The sequence below is a fragment of the Epinephelus lanceolatus genome, chromosome 23 (assembly GCF_041903045.1).
Source record: "Epinephelus lanceolatus isolate andai-2023 chromosome 23, ASM4190304v1, whole genome shotgun sequence".
Classification (NCBI taxonomy): Eukaryota; Metazoa; Chordata; class Actinopteri; order Perciformes; family Serranidae; genus Epinephelus; species Epinephelus lanceolatus.
This window is the reverse complement of record NC_135756.1, coordinates 2,443,423-2,463,834: the sequence shown is the minus strand read 5'-3', so window position 1 is coordinate 2,463,834 and position 20,412 is coordinate 2,443,423. Positions and strand designations below refer to the sequence as shown.

Genomic DNA, 20,412 nt, shown 5'->3' with positions numbered 1-20,412 from the left:
TGTGCTGTAACTACACGGCAGCTAGGCCGTATGGGATTTAATATAACAAGTTATATTAGTATTAATTTTTATGTGTGAATAAGGTTTATTTGAGAGTAAAAAGTGTTTTTGATGATAAGACTGAGTGAGTTGTGGATGTACAGAGAGGAGGAAGAGGTTGATTACAGTGTATTTAAGGAGGAGGAGGAGTGTGAGGGAGTTAGTGACCTGCGGGATTAGATTAGAAAGAAGGAGGAGTAGGGAGGAGGAGGAAGAGGAGGAGCTGCAGATGGAGGAAGAGGAGGCGTCCTGTCCGTCTGTGTCCAGAGGAGAGGAGCGGCCGCCATGTTAACCAAGAAGCCCGGAACCTCGGTCCTCCCGACGGGTGAGCACAGCCTCTGTATCCGGCCTGTGGGCGCCTGAGCCCGGCCACTGTGGCGGGGACACTCCGCTGATCCTCCGCTTCTCAGTAGCTCCGTTTGATTTAGCGTGAATTTGAGCGCAGTCAGTCGGAAGCGGATAAAAACAGCTGAGGGAAGGGCTGAGAGCTGTGCTAGCTAACTGAGCAGAAACAGCCTTTATGTGTCTGCTCCTTAAATAACGTGTGTTTATATGAGTTAAAATGGCAGACAGAGATGAAGCCGTTAATGTCAGGCGATATAAAGCAGATATAATGTCAGCAGGTCCAGACGTCTTCCTGCCCTGTCCGTCTGTCAGGTTTATTTTTAGCTAGCTAGCTAACAGATGAGAAGTGACAGCAGCAGCACAAACAGCTTCCCTCTGTTTACTGCATCTGTATCTAACGACTTTATCACAGTGTAACAGCCGTGTGTGCTGCCTGCAATATGCCTCTGTGTTTTTAGGCTCTGTGTTTAATGCTAGCTGTCATATTTGGTGGTGTTTCCTGCTGTTTGGTGTGTGTGTGTGTGTGTGTGTGTGTGTGTGTTATCGGTTGCTGGGTAATTCTTGGCCTCCAGCTCGGCAGACAGAAATAAAGCTTCGGTTCAGTTCAGTCAGAGGTCAGCTGGTTTCTCTTTTAGTCATTTAAAAGTCAGCAAAAATGTAATTTTACAGCTGTCAGCTCCTTAAAACATCTTATTTTATTGCAGCAGTTTGACAAACACACGTGAATGTTGTAATAGAGGTGTTGTAATGTGTTAATATTCAGCCTGAAACTGTGTCACAGCTTTAAACACTGCTGCTGTCTCCACTTAACCCATCACATTATATTAGATTGTCCAAATATATCGGTATGTTCAATATTATTGGCTAGCTTGGTATCACCATATCAGGCACTGAGTAACAATCAGTTGCAGTACAAAGATATTTCTGTGGTAATATGATAATATACTTTCTACTGTAAAATGTCCCGTTCAGTACCCACTAGGCTTGCAGGGGTGGAAGGGTTTCAAGGTATACAGTGGTATTACAGTGTACTTTACATTTACACTACTGAAAAGAAAGTACAAACACAACTGGACGGTGAATCTTACCTTTGTTTGAGCTATTTTCAAAAGGGGAGACCTTTCACACATACTTCCATTTCAAAAAATGGTTTACAGTTTCAGTTGTAGTAATAAAACTCTTGTGCGACTATAAAAATACTTTGTTTGCATGCCTTTAAGGGCACAAGTATACTGGCTGCGTGGTCAAACGTAGCGTACATAGTGTGCTGCGCCTGTGTGTATACTTGCTGCAGCACGGTCGTTCGTCGACACAGTCAAAGGCGAAAGAAGGTGGTGACACTGTATTTCTGGATGTAGTAGGAGGTAGGGGTGAGTTCGTGTACAAAAATCTCTAAACCTTTAGAGTGGGTAATTTTTTTCGTGTAAACGTGTACACGGGTTTCACCGCTGGGTGGTGCTATTGCATTATACCAGTAAAGCCCCAGTTATCCAAATACCAACCGAACGGGCCATTTAACCAACAGTTACAGGCCGCCACTCCGAAATATCACCATTCCGACGGTCCGCCATCCCAAATTCTGGTCCCTGAGTCCTGACAGTAAGCTATGGCGAGCCTGTAGAAGCTGTATTCCCCCATGGATGTAAGCAATTTTCACCAGGGACGCACGCGAGTAATTCAGGCTGACTTTACCTGTTTTTCAGCGAACTCCTCTGGTAATTTTATTAAAAGGCATGGCATATAGGTCCACAGTAACTTATTATTATTATTGGGTCTTTTAAAAGTGGGCTACAATGAGTACCGGACCATCAAATCACAGCATCCGCGGTGAGAGGACACGGAGTTGTGTGCGCTTTTATGCACGCGGGTCTAGGCGATATTGATGTGGGAAAGATGTAGCCAGATGTATTACCTGTTTTAGATACGTGGCTGTCTGTCCGTCCATCTGTAGCACGAGTCATGTGCGCCACTTCACCACCGACCTGTGCGTAAAAGCGCGAACAATTCCGTGTCCTCTCACTGCGGTTGCTGTGATTTGATGGCCCGGTACTCATTGTAGCCCCCTGGTGAACGACCCCCTTAACGACTGCGCCGTTTTAATAGAACAGAGCACGTAGGCTACTGACCTGTTGCCAAACCCGGTCTCGCACAATTTCTTGTCATATTCACAGTCTATCACAGTTAGTCAAGAATTAGTATTAGTTAGTTAGTAGAGTAAAACTCTAATACCGTTGCAACCTTGGTACAAACCAGGGTTCATGTCTGTAATAACCAAATTTAAGGGATGCTTGAAAAAAGGTTTGCTTACCTTTCATGTGTGTACAAATAACGGTCGATATGTTTGCTCAGAATTTTAAATCAGTCCTAAAATCTAGTAGCAGTGGAGATAATAACATGTGTAATAACAGGAAGTAGTATGCACTAAAACATTAAGTATTTTAGATATCAGCATGTCTAATGTTATCGGCTAGTTTTCGGTATGGATGTATATATCAGGTGATAATTGTGATTATTCTGGATCATAGTTTCTCCACCACAATTAACGTTTCTACTGCAAAATTTCCTGTTCAGTACAAACCAGGGTTCATATCTGTAATAACCAAATTTAAGTGATGCTTTTCAAAATTGTTTGTGAAAGTTATATGTTTACAATCATGGGCGATATATTATTACAGAACTTTAACTGCGATAACAGTCTTAAAATCCAGTCTTAGTCGGGCTAACAACATGTCTAATAACAGGAAGTGTAGAAGATATTCCGTGATACCCATATGTAACAATTGATTTGACTGGTAACTACGGCTGCAACGATAAGTTGACTAATCGATGACTGATCAACTGTTAAAATAATCTGTGACTATTTTAGTAGTCGACTAATCGGTTTGAGTCATTTTTCATGTAAAAGTACTATGAAAGTACCCAAAATACTCTTATTGCAGCTTCTCACGTTCAGATATTGGCAGCTTTACACACTCTCCCGTGACGGTGCACTAAAACACTTTGGCGTGAGTACGAAACAAGACATTAGATGACATCGTTTTTGGTTTTGGGAGAGACAGACCGACATTTTTCAACATTTTAACACATTTTCTGATAAAATGATTAGTCGACTAATCGAAGAAATAATCGACAGATTAGTCGACAGTGAAAATAATCGTTAGTTGCAGCCCTGATAACCGTTATATCGATATATCCACTCTCCCCCACCTGATTTCAGTGATCACTAGCCTTTAAAACCAGGAAAAGACAACACCATATCATAATATCCAAAATCCAAGACGATATCAAGTCTCATATCACGATATCAATATAAAATCGATATATTGCCCAGCCCTAGTCCTAGCAAATTTCTGGAGGAAACCGTAGGGAGCAAGACAGGAAATGTTAAGGCAAAGAAAGAAGGGGATAGCGAGCAAGAAATTTGAATCAGGGACATTACGGTCTTAGGCGTCTGTGAAACTGCCACGCCACCACGTCTTAACTTTTAAGAATAAACCCTGCGAGGTGCATGTAAAAGAATCAGTATTAACCAGTAGTAATAACGTATTTTTATGTCACATCATTAGGTAGCCATGTTACCACAGCTAGGCCGGTGTTCCTCAAGTAGCCACTGGGCTGTTATTAGTAAATATAATGTAAGTGTTCTCCAGTAGCAATGTGACCACCACTAGCCCGCTGCATGCTAATGTCAGTGTTACTGTAGTTTGGAAAGAGATGATCGTAATGTAAAGACGAGACCCTCAGAAAGCCTCGTGGGTACAAGTCCAGTGTTTGCTCGGTTTGTCTGTGTACATAGAGACAAAAACACAGACAGCTCGTTCACAAACATTACATCACAGGTTAGTTTGTCATGTCTGGGTTTTAATTAGTGATGTCATTATCAGTTAATTTAGCTTTCGATAGCCTGGCCTGCATTAACAGCTGACTCTGTCATTGAGAGCATTTATAGGCTACCTGTGTCACTCTGCAGTTACACCTCCAAAACACTAGTGGGCGGTGGAGTTTCTGTGAAGTGTTGTAAAGTTTGATTCAAAACACACATTAAACACACATTAAACATGGCTTAATAGAGACAGTTTCAAACACAAATCAGCTTCACTATAACTCGCAGCATTCACAAACACTTGTCTCATACTAAACACGTTTTCCAAACAAATACAACATGCTAACGTTATTAGCACAAGTCTATGGCATTTACATTGTATACATTAGCCTAGCAGAAATGTTTCTACTAAAAGACAAATCGCACACAGGACTTAAAATGCTATTTTGTGGAGGCTTTATTGTCTTTTAAGTAACGCCGCAGAAGTAAGCCCGAGGGAGCAAACACCCTCATTTTAAGCGGCAAAACCCTTTTAGCATTGATAACTTTTTCAGCACCACTGGCCATGCTGATGCTGCTGATAGAGCTAGCGTGTGCTAAAAGGATTCTGCAGCTCAAAACTGAGCCATACTCAGCAGGCACCCTGGGGAGAGACCGGATGGTTAGTGCAATGTTTCTGCAGCAGCGCCGTCCCCAGGGTCCAAAATTAACACCTGCCAAGTGCTGAACATGAGTAGGTTTTCTGTTTGGAAAGTAATTTCAGAAGGCTATCTGCCACACTGGAGAGTAAATGAAAAGACTGTGCAAAGTTTCTGCAACGTTTTTGTGTCATTTACCGTCGCTTTGCTTCTGACCTCTGTGCCAGTGATGAGTTTCACTGTCACTCAGCAGCAGGACTTCATGGTGCATTCAGGTACACCTTGTAAGCGCTGAAATCTACATTGCTTTGTGTGGCAAAGCATGTGGACCCGACCATGGTGCATTCACGTGCACCACGTAACTCAGGAATCTACACACAAATAGCCGTTTAAAAAGTCGTCTTGTTGAACATTTGTCATGACGTATTAATGCAGCAATTAACTCATGTATATACAGTGTGGCCAGTAAAAATATACGTCTTCAAAATAATCTTAATTATCACTTGCCGCCGGTCTGCTGCTCCCGCTCACTACTGTTATTTTTGCGGCTAGAAAATATCTTTGGCCTAATTGTAATTGTTGTCTAATTGCATAGCAGTGTCACAGCATAGTCGTAGTACCACTACTACACTGACGAGTACCAAACTTAACCTTTCGACCAACATGCATAACCTGTAAAAAATATTTTTTGGCAGTTGAACAAGTAACAACTTATTGTTCTGATGCATTAATGTAGCTCAGAGATTATTTATTGTTATACAGAGTCTTTTAGAGCTGCAGATTGGCAAGGATCAGGCGACACTCAGTCTGATTGTACATTTATGGATTGAAGTCTTTACCAGACTGAATGTAATTTTAGGGTTGTTTCTGGATCGTGTTTCAGTTGCTGGATTTTCATACAAGTCTGTGTGTGTAATCTGTGTTTGTCATCTTTCTGCTGACCACATGTCTTCACCATATTGCTGGTTTTATAACCAGTTCATTAGTGGTTTGAATTTGTAGCCAGTGTTTCTGCTGCATGCTGCAGTTTTCTGTTTTGATCCATTTCGCTCCCAGTTTCATACGATATACATTCACACAGTAAAGATGAACTTTTATAATGAACTAATCCTGACAATTCACTGTGAATGACCAGCCATCAGCTAACGACCAAATACAGCCAAGTTCAAATGTGAAAACTTTACGAGCAGATGTTTTTGTCCCCTTCCCTCCACAGACCAACCGTTTTTGACTTTTGTCCGGCTGTAAGCAGCTTCTCCATTTCTGTAGAGGTGTAGGAACAGTGTCCAATACTTCATAATCTCTCAGTATGCTTCAGATGAACTCGTTTGTACCTTAGACTGTAGAAAATAATGGACGTAAATGGTGCACTTTTCTAGTCACTGCTTTCACACACACTCACACAAACAGCCATCAGGAGCAATTTGTGTTCCAGTATTTTGCCAAATGATACTTCGACATGTGGACATGAGGAACCCGGGGATCAAACCTCCAATCGTCCAATTAGTGGACGTCATGAGCCACCATGACGTCACCCATTGGTTTTCGGTCTCCCATTTTGAAGCCTTGAGTTCAGCATTGTGTTTGTCATCTTGGATTCCTGAAGTCAGAAGTGACCATATTTGTACAGAAGGGTGGGGCTAACCCTAACGCTAGCTGCTAGCTTGATTAGAACGGTGCATTTACAGCTATGATTAACTGTGATAATACTTATGCTAATGCTAATTTTTGCTAGCAAGTTGTCAAGTCTGACGAGTCTCGACTTATTGAATCGTACAATTGGGAGATAATGGAGCAAACTTTCGACAGCCTCTTCTGAACAGTTCAGAGATTTTCAACTGTAATTGCTCAAACTTAACTTAAAAAAGGCGTAGCGCTCTGAGAACAGATGCTGGGTGGGCGCTGTTTCTCCAGGTGGCCGCATACGCGCGCTCTACATTAGGATAAATTGATAAAAGATGCCGGCGCTAAGAGAAGAAAGTGTTGGATTGTGTCACAAAATTGCAAATATAGTTGTAGTCATTCTCCGTCGACAGAGTTTAGAGGGTTGTGTCTTTATTTAGTCTTTCCAAAACCAAAACTTGAGCTCAGGTGTGAGGAGCAGATTGGTCTATGTCTTTGTCTGCTGTAGGATATCGTACTATAAAAATATCCCCAAAGTAGTGATTACACTCCAGAAACCCCAGCCAACAGCCCTTTTTAGACAGGAGTTGTGCAAATTTACAGGAAAGCCCAATCAGTGTTTTTTCAGCATTGGCAGTATAAAAACAAAATCGGGGAGTGCAGCAAAATGCCGCCTACCTACTTTTGTTTATACAGAATGTGCCTTTTTCGGGGCAATGGGGGGCGTGAGCAAGTAACAAAACGTGTAGCTCAGCATGTGACGTAAACAGTGACGTGGGAGGGAAGCCGCGGCTGGTCAGTCCTTCGGTGATTCTCTCGTAAGTCGGCCCGTTCTTCACCTCCACTGTGATGAATCTGAAGAATCAAGGATCGTTGTCTGTTGTGCTGCTAACTTTGTTGTTAAATCTGCACATGTACCAGACACTATCTGATGATCTCACAGGCACCTAATCTGAAGCGTACTGAGGCCTTTAGACTTCTGATACACTAAGTGTTGTTGTTTACAGTGAAAACATGCTGCAGACTCTAAATGTCGTCAGACCCAGTGGAAAGTTTTTAACAGGAATCCTAAAAACCCTCCATATATTCAATTATCAGCAGCTTGAGATGAAAAACGAGGTTTTGGTTTAAAACTTCCAGGTGACTTTGTGGATTTGTAGGTTAGTGTTTTTTTGTACTCATCACCTCTGTGAGTTTGGGAACCAGCTGAGCGTTACCCAGCTGCATGTGTGCGGTCACGTTGCTGCAGATTTTTTCCCACTCGTCCTGTTGGGCAGCATGCCGGGCGTGCTCGCCGGCGCTCTGGCATTTCCAGCTCGGTGTCAAATTCACATTCAGCACGGTGCTTTTCCACTCTGTTAGCGTGCATCTGTCAGGCTGGCAGCAGGGGAGACTGTATGTGCTGTCCAGTATAGACCGCTGTTATATTACCAGTATGTGCTGTACGGGCCAGCAGAGCACTGTACTGTGATATACTGCAGAGAGGACGGTCTGAAATAGAGCCTGAGAGATACGGGATTATTTCAGGCTGATGTTCATGTTACTGTGTCACATTAACGCCACAATGATGCTTCATTAGTTGATACAAAAAAATCTATTTTTTAAGGTTCCTTCAAGTTTGTTGTTTTGTTGAGTTGTGAAAAAAAGTTCAAAGCAGGACGTTTACAGGTGGTGACGAAATATTATACGTACATCTGTTCCGCACACTGTGATTGGTCGAGGAAAATCTGTCTTGCGCCGCAAACAAAATGTACCTCACTTTTTCGCCGTGTAATATTTGCGTTCTATTTGAATGAGTCGTGACAAAGATAACAGTTTGAAAAATACATTGACATGCAAATTTATCACGTGGAAAAAAATGTGTAATAAGCTAAGGCTTCGGCCGACACCTTCAGCCCTGTTTTGTCAATCTTTTTTGTTTTTAATGCTAAAAAGCATCAACGTAAAGTTTGTTTATTGTCCATCTGCCAGTGCATCTGAATTTTATAAGTTGAAAATGACCGAAATAAACTAAACTAAGCAACTGATTTATGTTTTAGGATGATTTAAGGTCGTGTGTCCACCGAGCATTGTTTTTCTTTTTCAGCAGAGAAGTGGTGGCAGGGTGCTGAGAAGCGCTTCTTAAAAAAAGTGCTTGTAACGCTTTTTTTAATGACGTGCTGTTCTATGACAATATCTTGACACTAACATTAGCCAGGTACCAGCTAGAGATGCACCGATACCACTTTTTCCTTCCCGATACCGATTCTGATCCCTGAACCTTAGGTAGCTGCCGATACCGAGTACCGATCCGATACCAGCGCGTAAAATAAAAAAGGATGGGATATGAATTGTTGTATGTCTCAACTCCTAAAACTCTGTGTAAAATATTAAGAAATAAATACATAATAGTAGAATGAATGCCATAAAACTTTTTTATTATTATTATTATCCAGTGTTGACACAGATCAAGACACAGGTTAAAGTGCAGCCACACAATTTGGTAAAAAAGACATTTTAAAGGCTACAGTAGAATGCTTTTTAAACTCCGCTCCATTTCCGTTTTGTTTGCCTGTAGCATGCGTATGCGTAATGACGTGAGGCATTACGTGGTATCGGATTGGTCATAGGCTGTACTCGCCGATACCCGATACCGCATTTTAGGCAGTATCGGAGGCATTTCCGATACTGGTATCGATATTGGTACAACTCTAGTAGCAGAGGGTTGACATAGTTAACGTCAAGCTTACAAAGCTAACGGTGATAAAAGCTCAACACTCATTAGCGACATCCAGCATCTGCCGACCGATCGGCTGCCAAAACATGAGCTCTTCTGTCTTTGTTGTGTAGAAAGTAGCCGAGCTAAAGACGCGGCAGTGACGCCATCGGGCCCTTTCTGAAAAGTTCATCGATTTTCAACGTAAAGCGTTTGGAGCGGCCGCACAAAAAAGGCAGAGCGCTCTGGAAAAATACGCTGGGCTTCTCTTTAAAAAGAACAAAAAAGCTACTGGCACTGAGAGAAAACGCTGCGTGGACACAGGCCCGAACAGAGTGAGAGAAAACATTTCGATTCTGGCTGCAGGATCATTTTCACCGTCATGATTCTAACTTTTAAGTGAGTTACGTTATCATTTAGTTTATAAAATAGTGGAAAAAAAACAAGATGATTTCTGCAAATGTCACCAACAGTCCAATCCAGATATATTCCATTTACAACAACACAGAATTTTGCTGAAATAAATGACTGAAACATTTAATTCATGACCCAAATTGGTGACTGATATTTTTGTTGATCAATTAATAGATTAACTGACTCTTTGTTCAGAGGATTTAACTCATCAGACAACGTCTGCAGTGAGGCTGCAACCAATGATTATTTTCATTATTAAAAAATCTGACACTTGTTGTCCTGGTAAAGAAACGAATAGTGTCAGTTTTGTCAGACCAAAGATATTCTATTTAAAACAATATAAAACAGCAGGAAGTCTAAATAAGCTGTAAGCAGAGAATAATATTCCTCACATTTGTTTGATGAATAATAAATCAATCTACAATCAGTTTCTGTGTTGGTCTGCAGCAGAGATTCAGGATCAGATCAGACTGAAGCTGGTGTGTATTATTAACAATCAGATCATATTTTCATGTATTGATTGATTGTCTCAGCCTTCAGTCATCAGCAGGATCACAGAGCAGACGCATCAGAGAGGCCGTATTGTTTCACCGCAGCTGCAGCTTCTGTTCGCTGCACATTAGAGGCCGTATTGTCTGCATGTTCTCGTTCATGTTTTACAGCGTGTTGGCAGTCTGCAGCGTGGATCTGAGTCGTCGTCCTCATTAGCAGGATTACAGCGAGCGTTGAGATTAGAGGCAGAGAGCAGCAGCAGAGATCATCTGTCTGCTTTAACCTGCACAAGATCTGTTCGCAGACCCACTGTCACATCACAGAATGTTTCTGTGATCTCCATCAGTGATCTGAACGCTACGTCACAGCTCAAACAATCCGTCAAGCAGTTAGTCGACTGAATCAGTTTAGAAGAAAAACCTTCAAACACTGGCTCTGAAATGGGAAGATTTAAATAATCAGCAACTATTTAAATAATCAGTTCAGTTCATGTTTTGAGATAGTAAACTGAGTTAAAAGGGGGTTCAGTGGGACATTCAGGGTAACAGGAGGGTTGGAAATTAACTTTCTGTCCACATGCATGTCAGAGCAGTTAGAGTGTCCTCAGCTTTTATAATGCAGTGTGTTTGTTTTCGAGTCAAACATAATACATTTAACATTTAAAGGAAGGAAACGGCATTCTGATGTGTAAATTCTGCAAAATTTTATGAGATTATGTTAAAAAAGTGTACCTGACAGAGGGCAAATTTGTGCTTGAAATGTTTTAAATTTTGAATTTAGTTCAACAGAATTTTACCAGGGTGAAACTGAAATGGTTAGGATTTTGTTTCTCAGTTGTGAGGATTTGCTGCCTCTCTTTTTTGTGCATTATGGGGAAGGAATCACCACAGGACCCACGATACGGTATTTTCTTTTTTACAATGATTAGGTCACGATATGATATTTTGCGATATTAAATGTATTGCGATAAAATATATTGCGATATATCACGATTTATTACCTATTTTTCCAACTGCAAATTATTTCAACAAAGGAAAACTTTGTCGACATCAGTTTGACCTCCTCAGATAAAGTTTTCAGTCTGTTCATCGACTTTGATCATTTTTATTGCAGCTAAATGTGACACAGAGCAGACAGACTGACCAGCACCGTCATAACAACTACATACACCTGTCAGACGGAACTGTGGGCAGATTGAATGCCCTCTGGGAGGACAGATTTTGTTTTTTAAATATCATAGATAAGCAAATGTACACAGTGTGATAACTGTCAGTTTTTATATCATGTTATACCTTGAAACGAGTCTTTTGCTGCAACCCTGAATATTAGACTGATTAAATTCCAGTTTGAAGGCGTCACTTTGGGCTCTGAGAAGTTGGGATTGTTCGCACAGTTTCAAATGAATTAATCATAATAATAATTGGCAGGTTACGTGATAATGAACAAAGTGTTAGTTGCAGCAGATGTGACACGGATGAAGAGGTAACACAAGAATTAACACTGCGATGTCAGAAAAGAACTGGGAGCAATGCACTCTTTGGTTTAAACCTGCAAAACATTTTTTTAAGTGGAGCATGTTGTCCGTTAAATATCGCTGAGTCATGCTTCGTCCTCCTGATAAGTCGAACTCGATTGTTTAGTTGTGGCACTGCGTCTGACTGAAGTAGATGCCGACACAGCGTTGGAAGGAAAAGTCCAACACTTATTATCAGTCACTGTTCAGATAGCTGTCCGCTGTGACCTCTGACCTTTGCCCCTGCTGTGTTGTTGCTGATGTCATGTTGCCATGAAAGGAGGTGAAGCTGCAGAGAGACAGAGACAGAGGTGGAGACACTGAGGATTACCATCAGTCTATATTAAAACCTTCATCCTCCTTAGACTGAGTCAACCTGCAGGACCTGCGGCCTCCAGACTGGAACACCGTGGCCTGGATCAGTCCACTCAGAGGCTGTTTCAGTGCAGACGTACGCTCTGTGGCCACTTTATTAGGTACACCTGTACAATCTAATGCAGCCCCAAAGCTCAGCAATAAATCCTCATTTTTTTAAAGATATTTTTTGATAGGACAGACACAGCATGAAGTGGGACAACATGCAGCAAAGGGCTGTGGGCTGGAATCAAACCTGCAGCCGCTGTGGCAAGGACACAGCCTTTATACACGGGGCGCACCAGCAATAAATTCTGTAGCATTGTCAGAGAGGTCTTAATTTAACTACATGTGTACTACAGAGGTCGTAGTTAGCAGTGCATCATACTGAGAGGTGCATGAGAAGGGAAGAATATTAGAATATTAGCACTCAGACCTGTGCAGGAAACATATATTTGATTCAACACCTCTCAGAAACAAACACAGCTCATTATAAACTGTTTGAGTTCTTGGTTTGTTGGTTGTTTAAAGATGTCGACATGGGATGGGCGTCGACAGATTAGAGCTGCAATGATCATTCAACGAATCAATCAACAGCAGAGATGCATAATATTGGACGTTTTTGCTGATATCCAGTAACTAACAACTGATTTGGCCGATAACCGATATCAATATACCAATTTTTTCCTCACCTACTTTCAGTGACCATCAGGTCTCTTCTGTAGATGAATTAACTTCATATTATACATCCAGACTCTGATGGTGACGGCCCACCAGCAGATGGAGACATGAAATACTTTTCGGGAAATGTAATATTCAGTCATTGTGCAAAATAGAAAAAGCAAGTTGGCCGATTCTGATTTGGTTCATTTTAAAGCTGATATCTAGCCTGGAAATCCAGACTCAAATCTAGAAAGATTTTGAGTCTGGCCCTCACCGATACACCCTTCCTACCCAAGGGGTGGCACTAACTGAGGCATATTAAATGTCGCTGCACACAATTGGACAGCATGATGGCCAATCACCAGCTGCCATCTTGGCTGTTTACTTTCCGCCTTCTACGGCGCAGCACTGTCTTCATCACGTTACGCCCGCCCAGAGCCCGCCTCTGTCAGATAGACTGATCTGATTGGTCCGATAGGTGATTCAATGGGCTCTGGTCATCAGGGCCAGATCCCCCTGCAGAGCAAATTAGAATTTGCTAGGGGCGGGGCATCTCCAGGTTTCCAGGTTAGCCGATATTGGCCGATACCAGTGATGCACCCATATTATCGTGCATCCCTAATCCACAGAACGTTAATTAAAACTTATCAATTATTCATTTCAGTCATTTTTCAAGCAAAAATTGCCGAACATTATCTGGTTCCCGCTTCTCAAATGTGAGACTTGGCTGTTAGCTGAATATATTCACGTCTGGACTGTAAAAAAAAAAGCAAAATGAGGCTTCGCTGTGGACTTTTTCCACATATTTCACAGACAAAATGAGAAAAGCATCTGCAGATTAATCAGTAAAGAAAATAATTGTTCATTTTAAGTAGGTGACTAAATCCCAAGATTCATCACGATACAATATTATATTGATTCTTTGGATATGATATCTGCTGATGTCACATAGTCGGCCATGATACAATTTTGATTTGATTCAGTACAGACTCAGGACTACGATCAGTATGAGACAATATCAATAAATATCCTCGCTGTCTTTTTTCACCTCTGCACTGGTGATATCTCAAGAACGCCCCAAGGGAATGTCTAAAATTTGGCACAAACGTCCACTTGGACTGACGAATAAACTGATTAGAGTTATGTGGTCAAAGGACAGTGACCTCACTCATTATGACAGAACTTCACACAAATGTTTCACAGGATGAAAGAAAGACGCGATGACATTTAATATCTAAAAGGTCGAGGGGTTAACTTCACTGTGACGTCATAATGTTCTTCATAAAACACTTTCCTGTCCATTATTCGACGTCATGTCTCTGTTGAAAATTTGACAATTAAAATATAAGAACTAGGTACAATATATCTGACTTTAAATTGAAGAACTGAACGGTTTTGTGCAGGAATGTACAAAGTAAATAAATCGTTAGTTGCAGCCTCAGTTCTTACAGATAGCACTGATGTGATCTGACTGTAGGTCACAGCTTAACCCACTCTGATTATTTAAATAGATTATTTTAAGCTTGTAGAAATAGATAATCATTTGCTTGATCAGTGTGAGCGCTGCTGCTGGATGTGGAGAAGTGTCAGCCGGAGCACTGGAGGTTGTCCGAGTTCATGATTAACTGTGATTGATGCTTTCAGGGATTTAAGATGTGGTGCGCTGGCACATCTTTAAAATAACTGTTATATATGGAGGGCGATAAAGGCCACAAGCGTCCGTCTCTGTTGAGTCTAAACATATCTAATCTAACTCTGATCTCTCTGTGAAAACACTTGAGTCCGTCGGAGGGATTCAGACCACTTTCGAGTATTTTGGGAGCTTGACAAGCATCCTGATATGTGCGTTACGTAACGAGCTCTTTTGGTGGTGGTCGTGTCATGTGATATTTGATCTGCTGAGGGGAGGCATCAACACATCTTGTACTCTGAAAGGTTGATACTCTATCATGTTGTCAAACCTGGCAACCTCGCTGTGAGGACAAGACTTGAGCAGATACCTGCGGTGCTAACGGCTGCTGAGACCACAGTGTCTCTTGTTTTACTGTAAATGACGCAGCCAGGCTAAGAGTTTCCCCCTGCCTCCAGTCTTTGTGCTAAGCTAGGCTAAACACTGGGTTTAAGGAACTGAAGAGTGAGAGGCTGAACAATACACACAGAGACAAGACATGTAAAAACATTCACAGTTGCAGCTTCTCACATGTGATTATTTACTCCTTTTCTGTTTTATATAATAATACAATTGAACATCTTTGGATTTTCACTGTTGATGACAGAAACAAACTGCAGACGCCATGTTGGGCTGCACGCTGTAACTTGTGATGCTGGATTTTTCTCAGTACTGGACACATGGAAATTAAACTGATGTTCATCTTTTCACCTGAATAAAAATAATCAGAAAAATGAAACTTAACTTCCGTCTCTCTTTTATTAATTTTCAGGCAAAGCGGTCGAGCAGGTTTACTCTCCAGGTCACAGTGGCTCTCAGACAACGTCGCCTGTCACACTGCCGCGACTTCGCAACAACAACCACCATCCCCTGACGGTACGCACACTCACTCACACCTTTCTTTCTAATTTACCGCATTAATGATGTCATTGGCGGCTTTACAACCCCCCAAATGTGGCGGTAACAGTGTGAACTCTAATCATTAAAAGAACACACACATGGTAACAGATGTGGTGGTGATCAACACTTTGTGTTGAACCTTGATACCTTTACTGTGAGCGCAGGCTGACATGTGTCAGCAGCATCACGTATGAACAACTGTCAAATTAGTCGGTATATTTTTAAGTTCTTGATTTGACATGACAAAAAAGCACATTAAAACATTCTTATATTTCCTCCAAACCTTGAGAACAACAGTACTGTTTTGTAATTTATACCACTATGGAAAGATTTCATGCCCGAGGCATCACTGCAATAATTATGCAACACAGAGCGGAAATCACACACACAGTGAAGTGGAACTACAGTCCCAGCTGGACGAGGACATCTAACTGGCCTACTGTCCTTGTCCCAGTACACAAGCACGGGAGGGGAATCCATTTATTGAGCCAAGTATGTGCGACTCCTCTACGATAGGTGGAGATATGCCCCCTTTCAGCTTGTTAGTATTGGACCTTTTTCCTGTTGACCTATTACGTCACAGACCAAACAATGGACAAACAAGTTAGCTACGGTTAGCTAGCAGCTAACTGCTACCATGGTGGACAACTTTACAGCTCTGTACATTTGGTCCGTCCAAAAAGTCACGGCTCTGGATGTAGATTTCTCCATGTTGTTACCGGCTTCTTCTTCTCTTACACATTTAATGCTATTGGACTTCTGGGTCAAAGCCCGGGGCGGAAACTGTGGAGCATGCTCAGAGCGTCTCGGCCAGTTTGGGTCTGATTGACTGTATACATGCAGGAGTCACATGATCTGGGTGTGTTAGTCCCACTGTGACACATTCACTGCATGCATGCATTCACTAAACATGTTAGTCGCACTAACATGTTTACGTGTATTTTAAAAGTCCGGTTTAAGTCGCACTAACAAGTTTACGTGTATTTTGAAAGTCCGGTTTAAGTCGCACTAACATGTTTACGTGTATTTTAAAAGTCCGGTTAAAGTCGCACTAACATGTTTACGTGTATTTTGAAAGTCCGGTTAAAGTCGCATTAACATGTTTACGTGTATTTTAAAAGTCCGGTTAAAGTCGCACTAACATGTTTACGTGTATTTTGAAAGTCCGGTTAAAGTCGCATTAACATGTTTATGTGTATTTTGAAAGTCTGGTTTAAGTCGGGCTAACATATTTACGTATATCTTAAAAGTCTGGTTTAAGTCGGACTAACATGTTTACGTGTATTTTAAAAGTCCGGTTTAAGTCGCACAAACGTGTTTACGTGTATTTTGAAAGTCCGGTTTAAGTCGCACCAACATGTTTACGTGTATTTCAAAAGTCCGGTTAAAGTCGCACTAACATGTTTACATGTATTTTAAAAGTCCGGTTAAAGTCGCACTAACATGTTTACGTGTATCTTAAAAGTCTGGTTTAAGTCGCACTAACATGTTTACGTGTATTTTAAAAGTCCGGTTAAAGTTGGACTAACATGTTTACGTGTATCTTAAAAGTCTGGTTTAAGTCGGACTAACATGTTTACGTGTATTTTAAAAGTCCAGTTTAAGTCGCACTAACGTGTTTACGTGTATTTTGAAAGTCCGGTTTAAGTCGCACCAACATGTTTACGTGTATTTTAAAAGTCCGGTTAAGTCGCACTAACATGTTTACGTGTATTTTGAAAGTCCGGTTAAAGTTGCATTAACATGTTTACGTGTATTTTGAAAGTCCGGTTAAAGTCGGACTAACATGTTTACGTGTATTTTAAAAGTCCGGTTTAAGTCGGACTAACATGTTTACGTGTATTTTGAAAGTCCGGTTAAAGTTGCATTAACATGTTTACGTGTATTTTGAAAGTCCGGTTAAAGTCGGACTAACATGTTGACGTGTATTTTAAAAGTCCGGTTTAAGTCGGACTAACATGTTTATGTGTATTTTGAAAGTCCGGTTTAAGTTGCGCTAACATGTTTACGTGTATTTTAAAAGTCTGGTTTAAGTCGCACTAACATGTTTACGTGTATTTTAAAAGTCTGGTTTAAGTCGCACTAACATGTTTACATGTATTTTAAAAGTCCGGTTTAATTCGCACTAACATGTTTACGTGTATTTTAAAAGTCTGACACAATAAATCCATTTTCTCTGTCGTATTTTCAAATCAACAAAACTTTTGCAAAGCTGCTCACAGGACAGTCAAGCATCATCGGGTCAACATCAACATGAGTCAGTACAGTAGGTTACTGATCAGAGGCCCGATCGCATCATCACAATGTAGCTTTATCAGGGGAGATAACATGGTGCGTTTTAACGAATGAAAAAATGAGGAGTTTGTATGTAAAATCTACTGAAGTAAGAACGTAGGAACAGAGAACCTTCAGCACTTTTATATAAAACACAAGCACTTCTCTTTGAAACCTAAAGGAACATCAGCGACATGTATGGAAACATGTGCCAGAGCGTCCTGGTTGAACTGTGTCTATTTTTGGGGTCATCAGCAGATAAATCACAGACGAGGTTCATCAGACGTACGGCTGCTTTTTGTTCTCTACATACACACAGAAATGCCATTTAAATCCATCAACCACCAGCTCTCTCAACTGGAGTCAGCCCGTTGCTATAGTTACAGTTTGGCTTCTGAAGGTCGACGGCGACCACGTGAAGCCGTCCGTTCCCCAACACGGACCTGCTGCCTCAGAGCCCTGCTGGCTTCAGAGGGCGAGCTGCAGTTAGCGAGTTAGCATGTGGTTAGCTTTGCGAGGCAACGAGCCGAGCAGCAGTTCTCTGAAACAGTCAGCTGCAGCCACGAGGCTAATTATAGCCCTCTGCTCCAGGATGCTTTAAACAGCTGATTGGTTTATAGGCTGGTGTGAAGGACACACACACACACACACACACACACACAACACACACACACACACTCACTCTAATGGTATAAAGGCTCTGATGCAGCATTACCTTCAGAGTGGCTGTTAGCTTTAGCAGGGTTTTCCCGTGAGATATTATAGTGAAGGTATTTATTTATTCATACTAACATTAAGCTTCAAGGAGACGATCAGAACGTCCTTATCAGTTATCAGTCACCACATATTTAATGAGCGAGGCATCTACAACGTGGCCAGAGCACATTTACAACCTTTTATAACTGAGAAATATCAGCAGTTTACCAGTGATATCAGTGATACTGTCGTAGCGCTGACACTTTTACCGTCAACAGCTCAGGGCTGCCTTCTGGGAAATTCGTCAGTGTATGATTGTTTACTGTGAAGAGAAAAATGGCTCGAGGACGTGGCCCCTGAGTGTGAGGATTCTCTGCTTCGATCACTTTTCTAAAAACTTAATATTTTATCAATTGGTGGATGATTCGATCAGAAAAGTATCTGTTAGCTGCAGCGTGTGTCACAGCAAAACAAAAACATTGCTGGTTGATTGTGTGTGTGTGTGTGTGTGTGTGTGTGTGTGTTTGAAGGTGTTGTCAGATAAAAAAGGAGTCAGCACTTAGTTCTCATGTGTCACTGTAGCTACTGACAACACACACACACACACACAGGCTGTGGTGTTTGTTATTGTTTTGGTTTCGTCTCTTGAGTCACTTCCTTTTTTTGACACTTTAATCCACTGATTGGACGGATTACAACACACACACTCAAACAGCAGGCCTTTGAACTGAGCTGCACTGTGTGTGTGTGTGTGTGAACCTCTGTTATCTGAAAGGACCCAGGTGTGCTGGTCACCACGGCAACAAGGGGTGAGTCACTGAGTGAGAGACAATAACAGAGACAGACAGCTGTCCCTCTGTCATCAGCGATGAGACTGTTGGAGGGAACTGATGATTAAGTAATGGATGTTATTGATCTGAGATCGTCCAGCAGAGGACAGGCTCTGTGTTGTGTTCAAGAACATCCCGACATCTGAGGATCAACAGTTATTATTTTTTCAACATCAGTCAGGAAAGGGTTAACTGGTTGTCTTCTGGAGGTTTGATTCTCACATGTCTTTGCCTCGTTTGTCCTCCTCCTGTCCTCTTCTGTCGTTCCTCCTCCTCCTGTATTCTTCTGTCAGTCCTCCTCCTGTCCTCTTCTGTCGTTCCTCCTCCTCCTGTATTCTTCTGTCAGTCCTCCTCCTCCTGTCCTCTTCTGTCAGTCCTCTTCCTCCTGTCCTCTTCTGTCGTTCCTCCTCCTCCTCCTGTCCTCTTCTGTCGTTCCTCCTCCTCCTGTCCTCTTCTGTCAGTCCTCCTCCTCTTGTCCTCTTCTGTCAGTCCTCCTCCTCCTCCTCCTCCTGTCCTCTTCTGTCAGTCCTCCTCCTCCTTCTCCTGTCCTCTTCTCTCAGTCCTCCTCCTCCTCCTCCTGTCCTCTTCTGTCAGTCCTCCTCCTCCTCCTGTCCTCTTCTGTCAGTCCTCCTCCTCCTCCTGTCCTCTTCTGTCAGTCCTCCTCCTCCTGTCCTCTTTTGTCAGTCCTCCTCCTGTCCTCTTCTGTCAGTCCTCCTCCTCCTCCTGTCCTCTTTTGTCAGTCCTCCTCCTGTCCTCTTCTGTCAGTCCTCCTCCTCCTCCTGTCCTCTTTTGTCAGTCCTCCTCCTGTCCTCTTCTGTCGGTCCTCCTCCTCCTCCTGTCCTCTTCTGTCAGTCCTCCTCCTCCTGTCCTCTTCTGTCAGTCCTCCTCCTGTCCTCTTCTGTCGGTCCTCCTCCTCCTCCTGTCCTCTTCTGTCAGTCCTCCTCCTCCTCCTCCTGTCCTCTTCTGTCAGTCTTCCTCCTCCTCCTGTCCTCTTTTGTCAGTCCCCCTCCTCCTGTCCTCTTCTTTCAGTCCTCCTCCTCCTGTCCTCTTCTGTCAGTCCTCCTCCTCCTCCTCCTCCTGTCCTCTTCTGTCAGTCCTCCTCCTCCTCCTGTCCTCTTCTGTCAGTCCTCCTCCTCCTGTCCTCTTCTGTCAGTCCTCCTCCTCCTCCTGTCCTCTTCTGTCAGTCCTCCTCCTCCTCCTGTCCTCTTCTGTCAGTCCTCCTCCTCCTGTCCTCTTCTGTCAGTCCTCCTCCTCCTGTCCTCTTCTGTCAGTCCTCCTCCTCCTCCTGTCCTCTTTTGTCAGTCCCCCTCCTCCTGTCCTCTTCTGTCAGTCCTCCTCCTGTCCTCTTCTGTCAGTCCTCCTCCTGTCCTCTTCTGTCAGTCCTCCTCCTCCTGTCCTCTTCTGTCAGTCCTCCTCCTCCTGTCCTCTTCTGTCGTTCCTCCTC

General features: G+C 42.4%; 1 protein-coding gene across 1 annotated transcript in view; it reads left to right on the top strand.

Annotated features, from left to right (window-relative positions):
- The first annotated feature begins 235 nt into the window (after positions 1-235).
- dyrk2 (dual-specificity tyrosine-(Y)-phosphorylation regulated kinase 2) overlaps positions 236-20,412 on the top strand; it is a 28,997-nt gene continuing 8,820 nt past the window's right edge. Inside the window, exons 1-2 of the mRNA XM_033614512.2 lie at positions 236-364; positions 15,041-15,144. Of these exons, the coding sequence (XP_033470403.1) occupies positions 325-364; positions 15,041-15,144 (144 nt within the window). The 5' untranslated portion in view covers positions 236-324. The remainder of the gene's footprint in view (positions 365-15,040; positions 15,145-20,412) is intronic.